Source organism: Mytilus trossulus, chromosome 8 (genome assembly GCF_036588685.1).
Source record: "Mytilus trossulus isolate FHL-02 chromosome 8, PNRI_Mtr1.1.1.hap1, whole genome shotgun sequence".
NCBI lineage: Eukaryota > Metazoa > Mollusca > Bivalvia > Mytilida > Mytilidae > Mytilus > Mytilus trossulus.
In genome coordinates, this window is record NC_086380.1 from 10,828,005 (window position 1) to 10,840,848 (window position 12,844).

The 12,844-nt window shown below is 31.8% G+C and overlaps 1 protein-coding gene across 1 annotated transcript; it reads right to left on the bottom strand.

Moving 5' to 3' along the window:
* Window positions 1–432: 432 nt before the first annotated feature.
* On the bottom strand, window positions 433–11,075 carry LOC134728272 (beta-1,3-glucan-binding protein-like). The gene is made up of 14 exons (XM_063592819.1): window positions 10,933–11,075; window positions 9,691–9,799; window positions 8,185–8,283; window positions 7,540–7,662; window positions 6,890–7,174; window positions 6,100–6,206; window positions 5,586–5,660; window positions 5,222–5,282; window positions 4,398–4,580; window positions 3,563–3,640; window positions 2,547–2,664; window positions 1,849–1,920; window positions 1,231–1,372; window positions 433–697 (listed from the first exon to the last, which is right to left on the bottom strand). The coding sequence occupies exons 1-14, from the start codon at window positions 10,960–10,962 to the stop codon at window positions 473–475; spliced, it is 1,707 nt and encodes a 568-aa protein (XP_063448889.1). The 5' UTR covers window positions 10,963–11,075; the 3' UTR covers window positions 433–472.
* Window positions 11,076–12,844: the final 1,769 nt, after the last annotated feature.

Sequence of the window (12,844 nt, forward strand, 5' to 3'; positions counted from 1 at the left end):
AGATGAATGAGAAACAAGAACTGCATTTAAGGTGGTACCTAACACTACAGGGAGATAACTCTGTAATACCAGCTTAACGTTTTAATTACGTTGCGTTGTGAAGGCAATATAAAGCTTCTCAATGATCAAAATAAGTGTTGGTCAAACTGCTATATAACCAGCCTTATTTTTCTGACAAAACGCTTGGTTCAAATTTTTTGATTTTTTTATATTTTTGTAAAAGGGTCAAAGTAAATACTTTGTCAAAATTTTATGAAAATTAAAGGAGCCAAATTAATTTTAGTGAAAGTGTTGGGTACCACCTTAAACGGGGATGATATAAGATACTCCGAAAGGATATGGAATTCCTGCTTCTCATATGGCATCCATTGTGTTGCTTATGTAAATATAAACCGAGGATAAGTATAAGTAGTCTTCATAAACACACACGAATACAAAATCACATTTTAATTATAAATAAATATAGTCAAGTTCATGGTTTCATTTTCCAGACTTTGACATAATTGACTTTAAGTGCAGCATCTTCCCCATCATTTTTGTCAGGATTCCATGTCGGGTACCATTGGTTCTTGGCACGGTAGAAATCTCTGGTGGTGAAATCAGATTTATCACTCCATGGTTTGCCACTAGGGGTGTTTCTCCATGTGTCTGGGAAATAACCCACACCACCAACAGCAACGTTCATAATCAAATAGAACTGAAAGGTAAAGTAAACCAATTATTTTCAAATCATACTGTAGCAAATTCGTCAATTGTATAGATTTTTTTTTTATGCAAATAAAATACATGCACAGTCATTTTAACTTGATCGCACATTGCAGTAATTTAAAAGATTATAATGAAATAACATATCATTTATTAGAGAAGAGTTAATCCTGGTATCTATGATGAGTTTATTTATTCATGAAATAATGGTGAATAGCTCATACTTATAATTTATAGAGCTAATATTTAATAAACTATCAAATAAAACATTTTTTTTCTTCGCAGTGATTGTTTCTCAGTTATATATGTACCAATCTCAGTTTACAGTTCACATTTCCAAAAGAAATGAGGTTTGAAACGAGAAAATCTTTAACGGTATCCTGAACACATACACCTATCTTTCGTAACACTGTATTAAATTAAATTATCAAGTAGTAGTTAACAGATAACAACACCGATCTTTTACTCATGATAGTAGTATATACAAAAATCTAAGCATTCTTATTTCTACTGTACTAAATTTACCTCTTGGTCAAAGGGTGCCATTTTTGAAGATCCACGCCATGGGTTATCCATTCCTGGTGCGTTCTTATCAAAGTCGCCTAACTCCCAGAAACCGCCTTGTGGAGGAACAGTTTTAAGAATTTCTTCTCCATCAATTGTAAATCTAAATTCAGTAATAATGTGTATAAACACCTGATCATACGATCTAAGTAATTGAATAGCAAAGGACTTTTGTATGTAAACATAAACATTAATTGAAATTATTGAATATATTTTTTAAATGTGTAAGAATGTTCAAATGAATAACTTAAAATGAAAATGATTTTTCATCATCTTTGTATGTTAACTAGATATCTTTCTTCTAGTTAATAAGGAAAGGGTTCTCCGAGTAATTAAAAGATGAAACGGGAAAAAAAACCTTGCTAAATCTAGAACTGTCTAAACGAATTATAATTAATTTTTTGTAGGCGATTCCTTCACGTTGTGCTTGTATCGAACTGCCTATCTAGATTACAAAGTAGTCTATTATGGTTGAAAATATCAAAGACTTGTCATTTAAAAAAATCAACGACCTTATTGTGATTAAAATGTAAAACAGTTTGTTATCATATTTAGTAAATAAAAATGTATGTACTTTACCTTATCATTGTTTCATCCCATTCTACTGCAAACTTGTGGAAGCTATCTGAAAAGGTTCCAGTTGTCAAGTGTCTAAATGAGATACAGGCAGTGATTTAAGGTAAACGGTATGATAAACATTTTAGTAAAGCAACTCTTACACAAAACAACATGATATACTCCCAGTATCTGATATTCGCTCAGTATTAATATGTTTATGTACGGAAATACAATGTTTTTAAAAAAGGCTAAATACAATTACTACAATGTTAGTACTTGAAAGCCAAACTATCCTGTGATTGTCATACTTAAATACCACACTGGTTACTAAGATGGAAGTTTTGCTAAGTCTTTATTTTTCACGTTATGTTCTGTATACCTTTATATGTCTTTTCGTCGTGTTTTGGTTTTTGCCATGATGTTGTGATTTTTTGTCGATTAATCAGTTGAATGTGTACCCTATCTTCTGCTTTTTTTTCCCGTGTGCTACACATGTAGCGCCACTTTTTGTTTTCTAAACATGGTACTAGTTATTTCTGTTCTTAATGTGTGCTTTACGTCTTTCAGTGTGAAATACTTTTCTGTGTATATTAGTTGCTGGCTAACTTTCTTGTACTTACTTTTCCTATAACCTATTTTACTCCGTTTGGTTCTTACATAATGTTTATTCTTTCATGTGTTTAATCCTGTATTCAATACTTTTATCATATGGTACTTACTTTTCTCCATGTGCTTTTTCATATGGGTCGAATGGATATCCTGGACCGAAATGAAGTGTACTACCAACGGAATCGTGACCCTGGCTCACGCCTTTATCATCATGGTAATTGATATTACCTAGAACAAAGATTAAAACTCTAGTATTCAGAAATTATTTGTCATGTCTGTATGTAATTCTTTAAAGAAATACTATATGACAATATTTAGTTAATATTATAAGTTTAATAGTGTGCTAGTAATACGATATAAACGGGTTCAGTCCTATCCATAAGGGGCTGGAGCCAGCGAAATATTAGTTCTATTAAACAGTGTAACAAATATATCGTACCGGCTATTTTGTTAGTTTTTAGGAAATCTCGGTGTCGACCTTAATGATTCTTGATATCACATAATAAACACTTTATTTTCCGAACTTTCATATATTTTCAGTAAGAAAGTCCGCGTCTCTATGTCACGTCTGTGTAGAAAAGCACAATTTAAATATTGTTAATTGTGTCCAGCATGTATGTTTATTATAGAACAAGAACGTCTGTTGTTCTTATAAATTTAAAGAGACATAACTACCAGTAACTGTGAAAAGTACACCCACTGACCTTATGTTAATAATATGCTGCGCCGTAGGGTAAACCATTTTGTAAAACCTGATAAGATATTAAGATAACTAAAAGAAAAGCTTCATTCGATGCTTTCTTAACGCTTTCATTTTGCATAAAGGTGCAAACGCCGCAATTTATTTATCGCTTGTTTAGAATACAAGAGACGAAAATCAACATTAATTGAATATTTCTGAAGTTTTTTTTCACTGTCTTTCACACAATTTGTTCTACTTATAAATCCATACCAACTTACTTATTTTCCAGTGTAAAATAAGTAATAACTATACAAGATTGTCTGTCGACAAGATAAGGCACATATCACCCAAACGTTACAAATTATTGTTTGTCCACTCGCAAACACACAAACTAAATGGGATTTCTTGTTTAACATCATTTCGTATGACATATCGACATTGTACCTCTTGATTCCATAATGTCAATTTCTCCAGATGCAGGCCACTGACCATAAGCATTCCATACTGGTAACATCCAAATAGCTGCAAATTAAAATGTGATCATATAGGAGAGTATACATCATATTACAGCTATCGTAAAATAATGATATTACCACAGTTTTACCTACGATAAAGTTATACCAATGTAAGAACAATTGTAACCCTCTTTAAATGTTCCTCTCCGTCACTTCTCTCGGTCCACGTTTTTTTTTAACAACAAACACATTTATTTTTAATAAAGAATGATTGAAATCAACATTTTCTATTTTGCTACAACGCTCAATTGTATTTTGTACACTATTTGTAAGTTTGTTAATGACATTTTTTTTTTTAAAGTAATGATTTGAAATTCCTCTTGAGGTCTCATGAGTTTCTACATCGTTGTGGGATTGACTCACTAGTATAAAAACGAATATTTATTCATTCTTATATGGTATTTATATTCATTTGAACTCTCTATGCCATTCTATCAGTAAGAATGACAGTTATATGGATACGATTACAAAAATGGCATATGCATTTCATTTTCTGGAGATATCTAGCTTTTTATTATTGAAATAATCTGAGGTTTTATTATTATTTAAAAAAAAATAGACCCCAGTTTTTGGTGGGGTTCGTGTTGTTTATTCTTTAGTTTTCTATGTTGTGTCATGTGTACTATTGTTTTTCTGTTTGTCTTTTTCATTTTTAGCCATGGCGTTGTCAGTTTGTTTTGGATTTACGAGTTTGACTGTCCCTTTGGTGTCTTTCGTCCCTCTTTTAGATCAATGTTTTTTTTTATTTCAATACAAAAACTTACCAGGCCATATCCAATCTCCTGTAGGTATTTTAGCCTCGACTTCAACTTTTCCATATTTCATGGTAAAACCCCTGGTACTACGTAATCTGGCAGATTGAATCGGGTTTATTGGATGGTCGGCTGTTCCGTCTCTCTTACATCCCCACCACATATTGCTAGTACACATATCGCCGCTAGAACCACCTAAAGAATGAATAATATATTTGAGATAATGTAAGGAACATCTATTGCTACGTGTAATGACTGATATAAATAAGTAATTAAAATGTGGCAAATGCCATTATTAGTAGCTTTTGTTTGGTATTCTATCTTAAAAGACACTGCTGGCATAGCTATTAATCTATGCTAATTCCTATTTTATAATTCTAAAATTACAGAATAATATAAATAAATTGAGCAGTCTCAAATGACATATTTGATATTTTTTGAAAAGTGCAAAACACGTAAATTTATCAACAACAAATGCATATTTAATGCTCAAAATTTATATTACTAGATTATAAAAAATATATTCACCGATGTCGTTTTAACTATTTAAGGAACTGAATATTAGACACATGTTTAAATTATAAAAATGAGTCATCTCTGCTATGGACAAATAACGCAAATTTCTCTTCTTTCTCCGCTAATCAGTTTTCATAGATTGAGGAAAACTTGCATTTTCGTGAATTTATGATTTCGTGGTTTTGCGTAAAGTTTGCATACAATAAAGTTTTTGTAATTTGTTCAACATCCAATTTGTGGTTATTTATACCCATGAAATCCATGGAAATTTGTACTGAACGATAAAACATCGAATATACAATAAGTAAACTTTGTCTTACCCCATAGTTCCAAGCTACCACTGGTGAGAAATTTTTCCCCATAATGATCTGATGTTAGTGTCTGTTGAAGATACATTGTAATTAACATAACCTATTTGATATATCTTTATCATACTAAAAGCTCTGTTTCAAGTTTTGTTGGAAAAGAAGCAGCTTAGTAAAAGCTAATTCTTTACTTGTTATCTAATTTACGCTTACTTAAGTCTAGTATTAGTTTTAAATAATTTCATTCATTTTTCCTGAGAAGTTTCGTTATTCAAATAGTTTTCCTTCATTACATTAAAGGTGTCAGTTTCTCAATGTATACTAGTCAGAGAAGATGTTCCATTTATAAAAATAATCAAATTATGACTTTTTTAATTACCGGTTTGATAAACAGTGTCCCATCTTTAGTATAACTGTTGGATCTGTTATTTGTGTAGTATTGAAATTCCCAGTTCTACAACACAAAGATAAGTTTATAGATGATACCTATTAAAAAAGAATAAAAAGTCGCGTGATCGATGTCGCTGGTTTTGTTTTTCCCTCTTTAAGATAATCCAATCGTTGAACAGAACACAATTACAGAAATATGCACAGCATATGATATGTTCACACTGGGATAACATTTTTCGTTTTGTCTTATCCGTGACTTATATATTATATTAATAAACCGTTACTACAAGAAAATGTATATCATTTTGAATAAAGGAAAAAACTTATAAGGCTAAAGTTTCAATCGTCATTACCAATCATCCAACTCTAATTAGATTTTTAAAAAACAAGTCACTTAGTGAAGAAAATAGTATTCTTTATATTTCATGTTGTGAATTACCAAGCTCAAGCATAAACATATCCCCTAATTTTGAGTTGATACAAAATCATAAACAAAAACTCACGCCTCCTCCGCTTGCTGTGATCTCATGCTCCCATGTAGAGAAATCCAAAGTGTTGAAATCATCCTCAAATATCAAACATGGATACGATGTGCAATTAACTGTATTAGCTGAAATGTATAAGTAGGTAAAACATAGGTCTTATCTTTCTGTTCAACAGAATTATTTTGTTTAGAATCACAAAAAATGCCTAATGTCTACTTGTACGACCAGCAAAATCACAAATGTCCACGGCTTTCCTAGTTGTGTTGTATAGTCTTGTCAACCTATAAACATATTTCCTATACTATAGAATCCCTTATACTATTTGATAATTGTGTCAATTAATCCTTGTGCCTTTTATCGGGTTGTTTTTGAGATTTTTATGAAATCATAAAATTGTTTATAAAAGAAAAATGTCAAATATTTGTAGATTATAATCATGTTGAATCAATGAAACTCATATAGAATAAACTTAAAGAATAATTACGAACTTTCATTGTTGTGCCCTGATTTATAAAAATTCAAGCTATATATAGCTATTTCAGGATAAGCCTTACACAGATATATGTGTCAAATGCCACAACAATTTAAGATAACCTAACAATATTATGTAAATTTACAGAAGGATATAGTTTTATGTTGTCAAGAACATATGTATTATCATTTCTGTATGTTACTATGATTTGTAATATTGTTTTTGTTATTTCATTATTGTGTATATAATATGATCTGTATTACATTATCCGTTAGAGGAGTATGAACTGAACAATAACGGTTTACTTGTTGTGCCTGATGATTAATGTATGCTTACATTTACTAGGACCATGATATCTTGATCCGCCAACCATGAAACCAGATCCACTTCCTCCGCTTGAACCTCCAGAACTGCCGGTCTGACTTCCTTTGTGTATACTTCCGGCTGTTCCAACAGACGATGTCACTCCTGATGATAATCCAGCTGTTTGACCGTTGCTGTTTGAAGTTACAGCACCACTTCCGCTTTGGGTTGGAGAAGCTGTTCCAACTGGTTTGTTTGTAACAATCGGCTGAGGAGAAGTTGGTTTTGGTATAGGCTGTTGAGTAGTTGTGTGATCAGCTAAAATCGAGATAGTATTAAATAAGAAAGGCATAAGATAAACAGGGTACAATCGACATTCTTAAGTCGAAAAAGAGCTTACAAAGATATGGCAAAAGCTAACAACGACAAAAAAAAAGAGCAGGTCCACACAACAGTACATAAAAACTCAGGAAGGTATAAGTAGGTTAATGTTCATATTAACCACTATATGTCCTTCTTCACCTTAATTTAAATGCATATAATTCCAATATCATAACCGTCACCTGGGTTTGAGAAAAATATTTGATAAAGAAACACTGTTCGTGATAAAAAGAATCAAAGTTAACAATAAAAAGACAATTATGCTATACAAATGCATCATATCAAATAACTACTTTACTTACATACTACAACGCCGCTTAAATCTGTTTGTGTCTCTCCCTGTCCACCCTTTTCTCCCCATAACCAATAATGTATCTTATCTCCTTCTTTGGCCTGCGTAGTACTTTGCCATTCAAAGAAACCACCTATAATGATTTACAAATTGTTTTCTTTCAATCACTACCAGACATACGTGTATTTGGCACAACTTTTTGGACTTTTGGTTCCTAAATGCTTTTCAACTTTGTACGTGTTTGGCTATAAATATATTGATATGAGCATCACTGATGAGTCTTATGTAGACTAAACGTGCGTCTGGCGTACTAAATTATAATCCTGGTACCTTTGATAACTATTTATGAAATATATCTTTCAGGGGACTTTTAACTGAGTTTCATGAAACTATCTGTTAACATTTATTGTATTCATGATATCGTTTGTTTTAATGTATGCAAGGGTTAGTATTGATTTAAGAAGGAATGAAAATGAAGTTTCATGAAAAGTTTATAATAAGATAAAATATAAGGCACGGATCGAAATATGGGTAAGTAACACTTATAATTACCAAACAACTCAACTGAACACTGTCCTCTCATTTAAATTGATTTGATTGTTTTGTTATTAAAGGTTGAGATAATTAATCTAATACTCCCCCTGTTATTACTTACCATTCGGCGTGACTAAATCATGTCCAAATCTTGACCCAGTAACACCTGGTAATTCCTGATTAACGTTGTAATGTATGGCAACTTTTGAAAAACCATCCTCTGAAAAAAGTAAGTATTAATACGAAAACAAATTAAGAATTGTATCGTCTTGCAAAGATAGTTTAAAAACTTTGAATGAGAATTATGTTGTGTTCCAGTAATCATTATCAACATTAGATTTTAGAAACAAATATATAATTGCGTATATGTATTTATAGTTTATAATGTTCCAATTGATAGTTTTCATCAATCATGTTTCGTTAATTTTTTAATCAATAATCTTTCATACCAATAGTACAATTCGAGGACACGTTCATGATGAGCAATCTGAGTTTCCTTTTAAAGATATAATACTAGGATAACACCATTTTTTGGAATAAACATGATTATGTTTCATTCGAAGTTCATTTTGTAGCCGATTCTTTTATAAATGTGTAGATAAAACACATTCCTAGCACCAAAATAATGATTGTTAAAAATTCGTTTACGTCAAATTTCCTTCTAAATAAGCAAATTATACAGGAACAAGTAAAACACAGGTAGTATAAATAAGATATACATGTTGTTCACATGGTCTCCTCTGTCAACCTCCACGCGAACCCAGCCTCCGCGATCATGAAGAGAAAACAATCTATCTTTATAAATCAGACGACTTAACTGTTGGGTTTTTTTTTTATTTCAAACCACGAAAAATACGTCTCTCGTGAGGGTTGACTCACACAAGTCGTATAGATGAAACAATGCATGATGGTAACGGTAAAACTTGTTAAGTGCCAATTTTCCTCGTTCTCAAACATTTCCATGAACATAAAGCGAATACAATTAAAGAGTGCACTCGCGTCACCTGTTTTTATGATATAAATGCAACGCATTGGTATGAAGGTACTTTTCTTCTTAACAAATGGAAGACAAAGACAGTTCTACCGAATAAAAAATAAATTAATCAAAATTCCGAACTTCAACAAGATTTAATGCATTTCCTTATGTAGAAAATGGTGTATTGAATTTAGTTCCAAACTTGATTTTTTAAAACAAATACTCAACCGACAAAAATATGAATATCTATTTAAATTGAAAACTTTGAAGGAAAGGGTTCAATTTACACACAAGTAACTAGGAAAAAATAGTAGTACTCAATATTTACTTTGTTTAACGCTTGCAACCAACTGTAAAGAAATGTATTTCCAACAATTTAATCACTTAAAGAATATAATGTAAAAAAATGGTATATTCACGATCTACCTCAGACGCGCCCGATCTCTCTCTAGTATTTGCTATTTCCTTCGTTTTGTAATATCAAGATCATAAACCTCGGGGTTGTTAAAGAATACTTTTGACTGAAATCCTGATTATAAAGTGCAGTGCAAATTCAAATACAACTATTGATGTTCCACTTATTCATATATTAAAATATGGTACCTCTAATTATATAGTAAAATATAAGTGATACAATTTATTTATACTGACCAGGAATTTTCACTTTCATTTGTCCGGATGATGATAATGTAAACTCTGCAGGACCCAGTGCATGGCTGACTCCCAGCATGCAAAGGAGCAATAACTTCCACATGTTTGCCTATGGACATACCAAAATTATTAATCACAGAACATGTCATACGACAATTGTTATTGTGTTGTTGTTGGAAAAAAGTAAAAATAAAAAGTATTCCGAACTCCGTTGAAAATAAAAATCAGAAAATTCCTAATCAAATGAAAAATCAACAGCATGAATCAAACACATCAAACAAATGAATAACAAATGTCCTATCACACACTTGGTAAAAGCTTATTCATACAAAATGATGGAAGCTTCCCTGTTTTGTCGACATTTCTTTACTTTCATTCCATTCCCTGTCACAATGCTCTCTTATTATATCAATGGTTCTCTGTTTCTTCCACTTTCTATGTTTGTTGTTACCCAACTCATAGATGCCTTCAGCAAAATGTGCAAAACAAATATCAAATATATGGCATGGACATGTCGTCGCTATTGGTTTGCTCATCTGTTTGCTTAAATTCATAGCAACCGATGGGTCCTGTGTACTCCGTTTTGTGTTTATATCTGTTTTTAACTATGTAATTAACATGCCACATAGAGTTAAACATGGCACATGGAGTTACACCATTCACGGGTGTAACTATTTTTTTAAAGATCAGAGACGAAATTCACAATTATATTGGCGTTTGTTTTTGTTGCACTTCAGTGTTGCTGTTGTTCCTTTGTTTTCCTCTTATACTTTATTTAGTTTTTAAGCCGGACTAGTTATCTGATAAATGAGTTTTTGAACACCAATTTACTTCTGTTGCCTATTATACAAACCATACGAAAATGAAATAAATTGCCATATCTATCACAAAGGATGGAAACTAGCAGATGATTTCGAAACATTGTGCCAACACGACTTCGCAAGACTCATCATCGTCGCATGAATCAATTTAGCTGGATAGCTAAATCAAATGAAAGTTGAAGAGCAATTTAATAAAAACATTCCGAAAGTTGTGCAAATGCGACTGAGGTAATAAATTCTCGTGGATAGAAAAACCTAAGTGTTTGTAATATTTCTTACTCTGAAGGATTAATGCTTTAATACTGAATAAGTACATTGCTTATTAAAGCGACATGTCAAACTAAATAAGCAGGCTAAGCTTTATCAAAACTGAATGTTAAATTAATGTGCGGTCAAATCATATGTAAAGGCTAGTACTTACTCTATTTAAAAATCCGTTTGTAATGTACATACGTACGTATGTTATCTTTATATGTACTACCAGTCTTATCTTATATGGGAACTATTGACACGTCACTATAATAAACATCTTTAGGTATCAAGAACGTCTAGATCGAAATGCCCTTCAGCCGTACACAATCACATGCATGTATTGATTACTACATTTAACAATCCTTCCTTATACGTGCAAAGTAAATTTAATATTTCATATCAAACATCACATAACGATTCCGGATGTTGGATACACGTTTATGTTATTGTTTTCGGTAAAACAGATAGTGTAAGTCGTATCAACCTTAATTCAGTACACAGTCTCGACGTTCAACATCAGAAATATGAGCATAAAGCTTGAAGCCTACCTCATTTTGCATAACATGGAAAACATTATAAGTAAAACAAATAAACATTTCAAGTATTAAGTACTGAATTCTTTTGTTGCATTGTATTGGTTTTTTTTAACATGTTTTGCACAAATATTTCTTGTATTTAGAATGTTAGCATTTAGGTTTTATTATGCAAAATCAGATTTGAATAATGAAATGTGAAGATCATGTCAAAAGTTTAAGGTTAAAATATAACTTATTAACCTGTCATTTTGCCTAATAATGCACAAAAATTAAAGTCACAAAAATACAGAACTCAGAGGGAAATTCAAAACGGAAGGTGTCCCATTGAATGGCAAATTCATAAGCTCAAACACATCAAACAGATAACACTTAAGAATGAAACAATGCATTTTCGTAGATATGAAACTGTGCATGCCAAAATCATGTCCTGAGAGAGGATAAGTGTTAATCCAAGCTATAGAAAATCATTGGAAAGACTAATATAAATCATTTTAACGGTCAACAAATATTTAAAGGTTTATTTGTAATGTTTACCTTTTGTGTAGATATGTCATCTGTTTTCTTTAGATTTGGTTAGAAACTCGAACACCTGACTATTCGGTATGGGTTTTGCTCATTGTTGAGGGCCGTACGGTGACCTATAGTTGTTAATGGCTGTGTCATTTTTGTCTTTTGTGGATAGTTGTCTCATTGGCAATCATACCACATCTTCTTTTTTATATGTCCGTGTTTGCTATGTAGATTGATGTGTCGATCATTCATAATATATAAAGTTTATTATTTGTTTCGTTTGATGTGTTTGTTCTTTTTGTTTTGCCTTTTGAATACGGAGTTTCCGTTTTGAATTTTCCTTGCAGTTCGTTTTTCTTTTTGTTATTTTACTTTTTTCTATCAATTGTGGATTAAAAATAGTTGTAAAAATGCAAAAAATATACAAATCGTTGTCAGAGAACATTTACTCCTATAAGTTCATGAGGTAGTCGACAAGCAATTTCGGTCATACGATATTTAAGATGTTGTCATGCTTTTCTTACTATCAATAGGATGTTGTAACTAAGTAGAATCCATCAGCCATAATTGTCAGTCAAAATACGACATGTATAGGTAAACATTCCTAATTTTGTGCGATCTCATATATCGTATGTAACTGTCATAAGGTTATTAATAATGCTTTCTAAGTTTGTTTTACGATTATGTGGTTGTATCCCATACAATATTATAATGTAAGCGAGGAGTATTTGGGGTTCATCCACTTACATAAAGCAAGGTTACGTAATCAACCAAAACGAAGGATATACATATATAAGCTTGGCAATAAAGTTGAGTATGGAAATCGGGAATGTGTCAAAGAGACATCAACCTGAAAAAAAAAGCAAAAAACAACAGACAGCCATCAATGGATCTTTATTACCGCGTGAAAATTCCGAACCCGGAGGCGGGTCTCATCTTGCCCTAGCCACAAATGGATACTACTACAGTGAAACCGGACGTCATATATAAATTATTATGAACCTCTCTGGACTAATGATTGCATTTGAAGCTTAA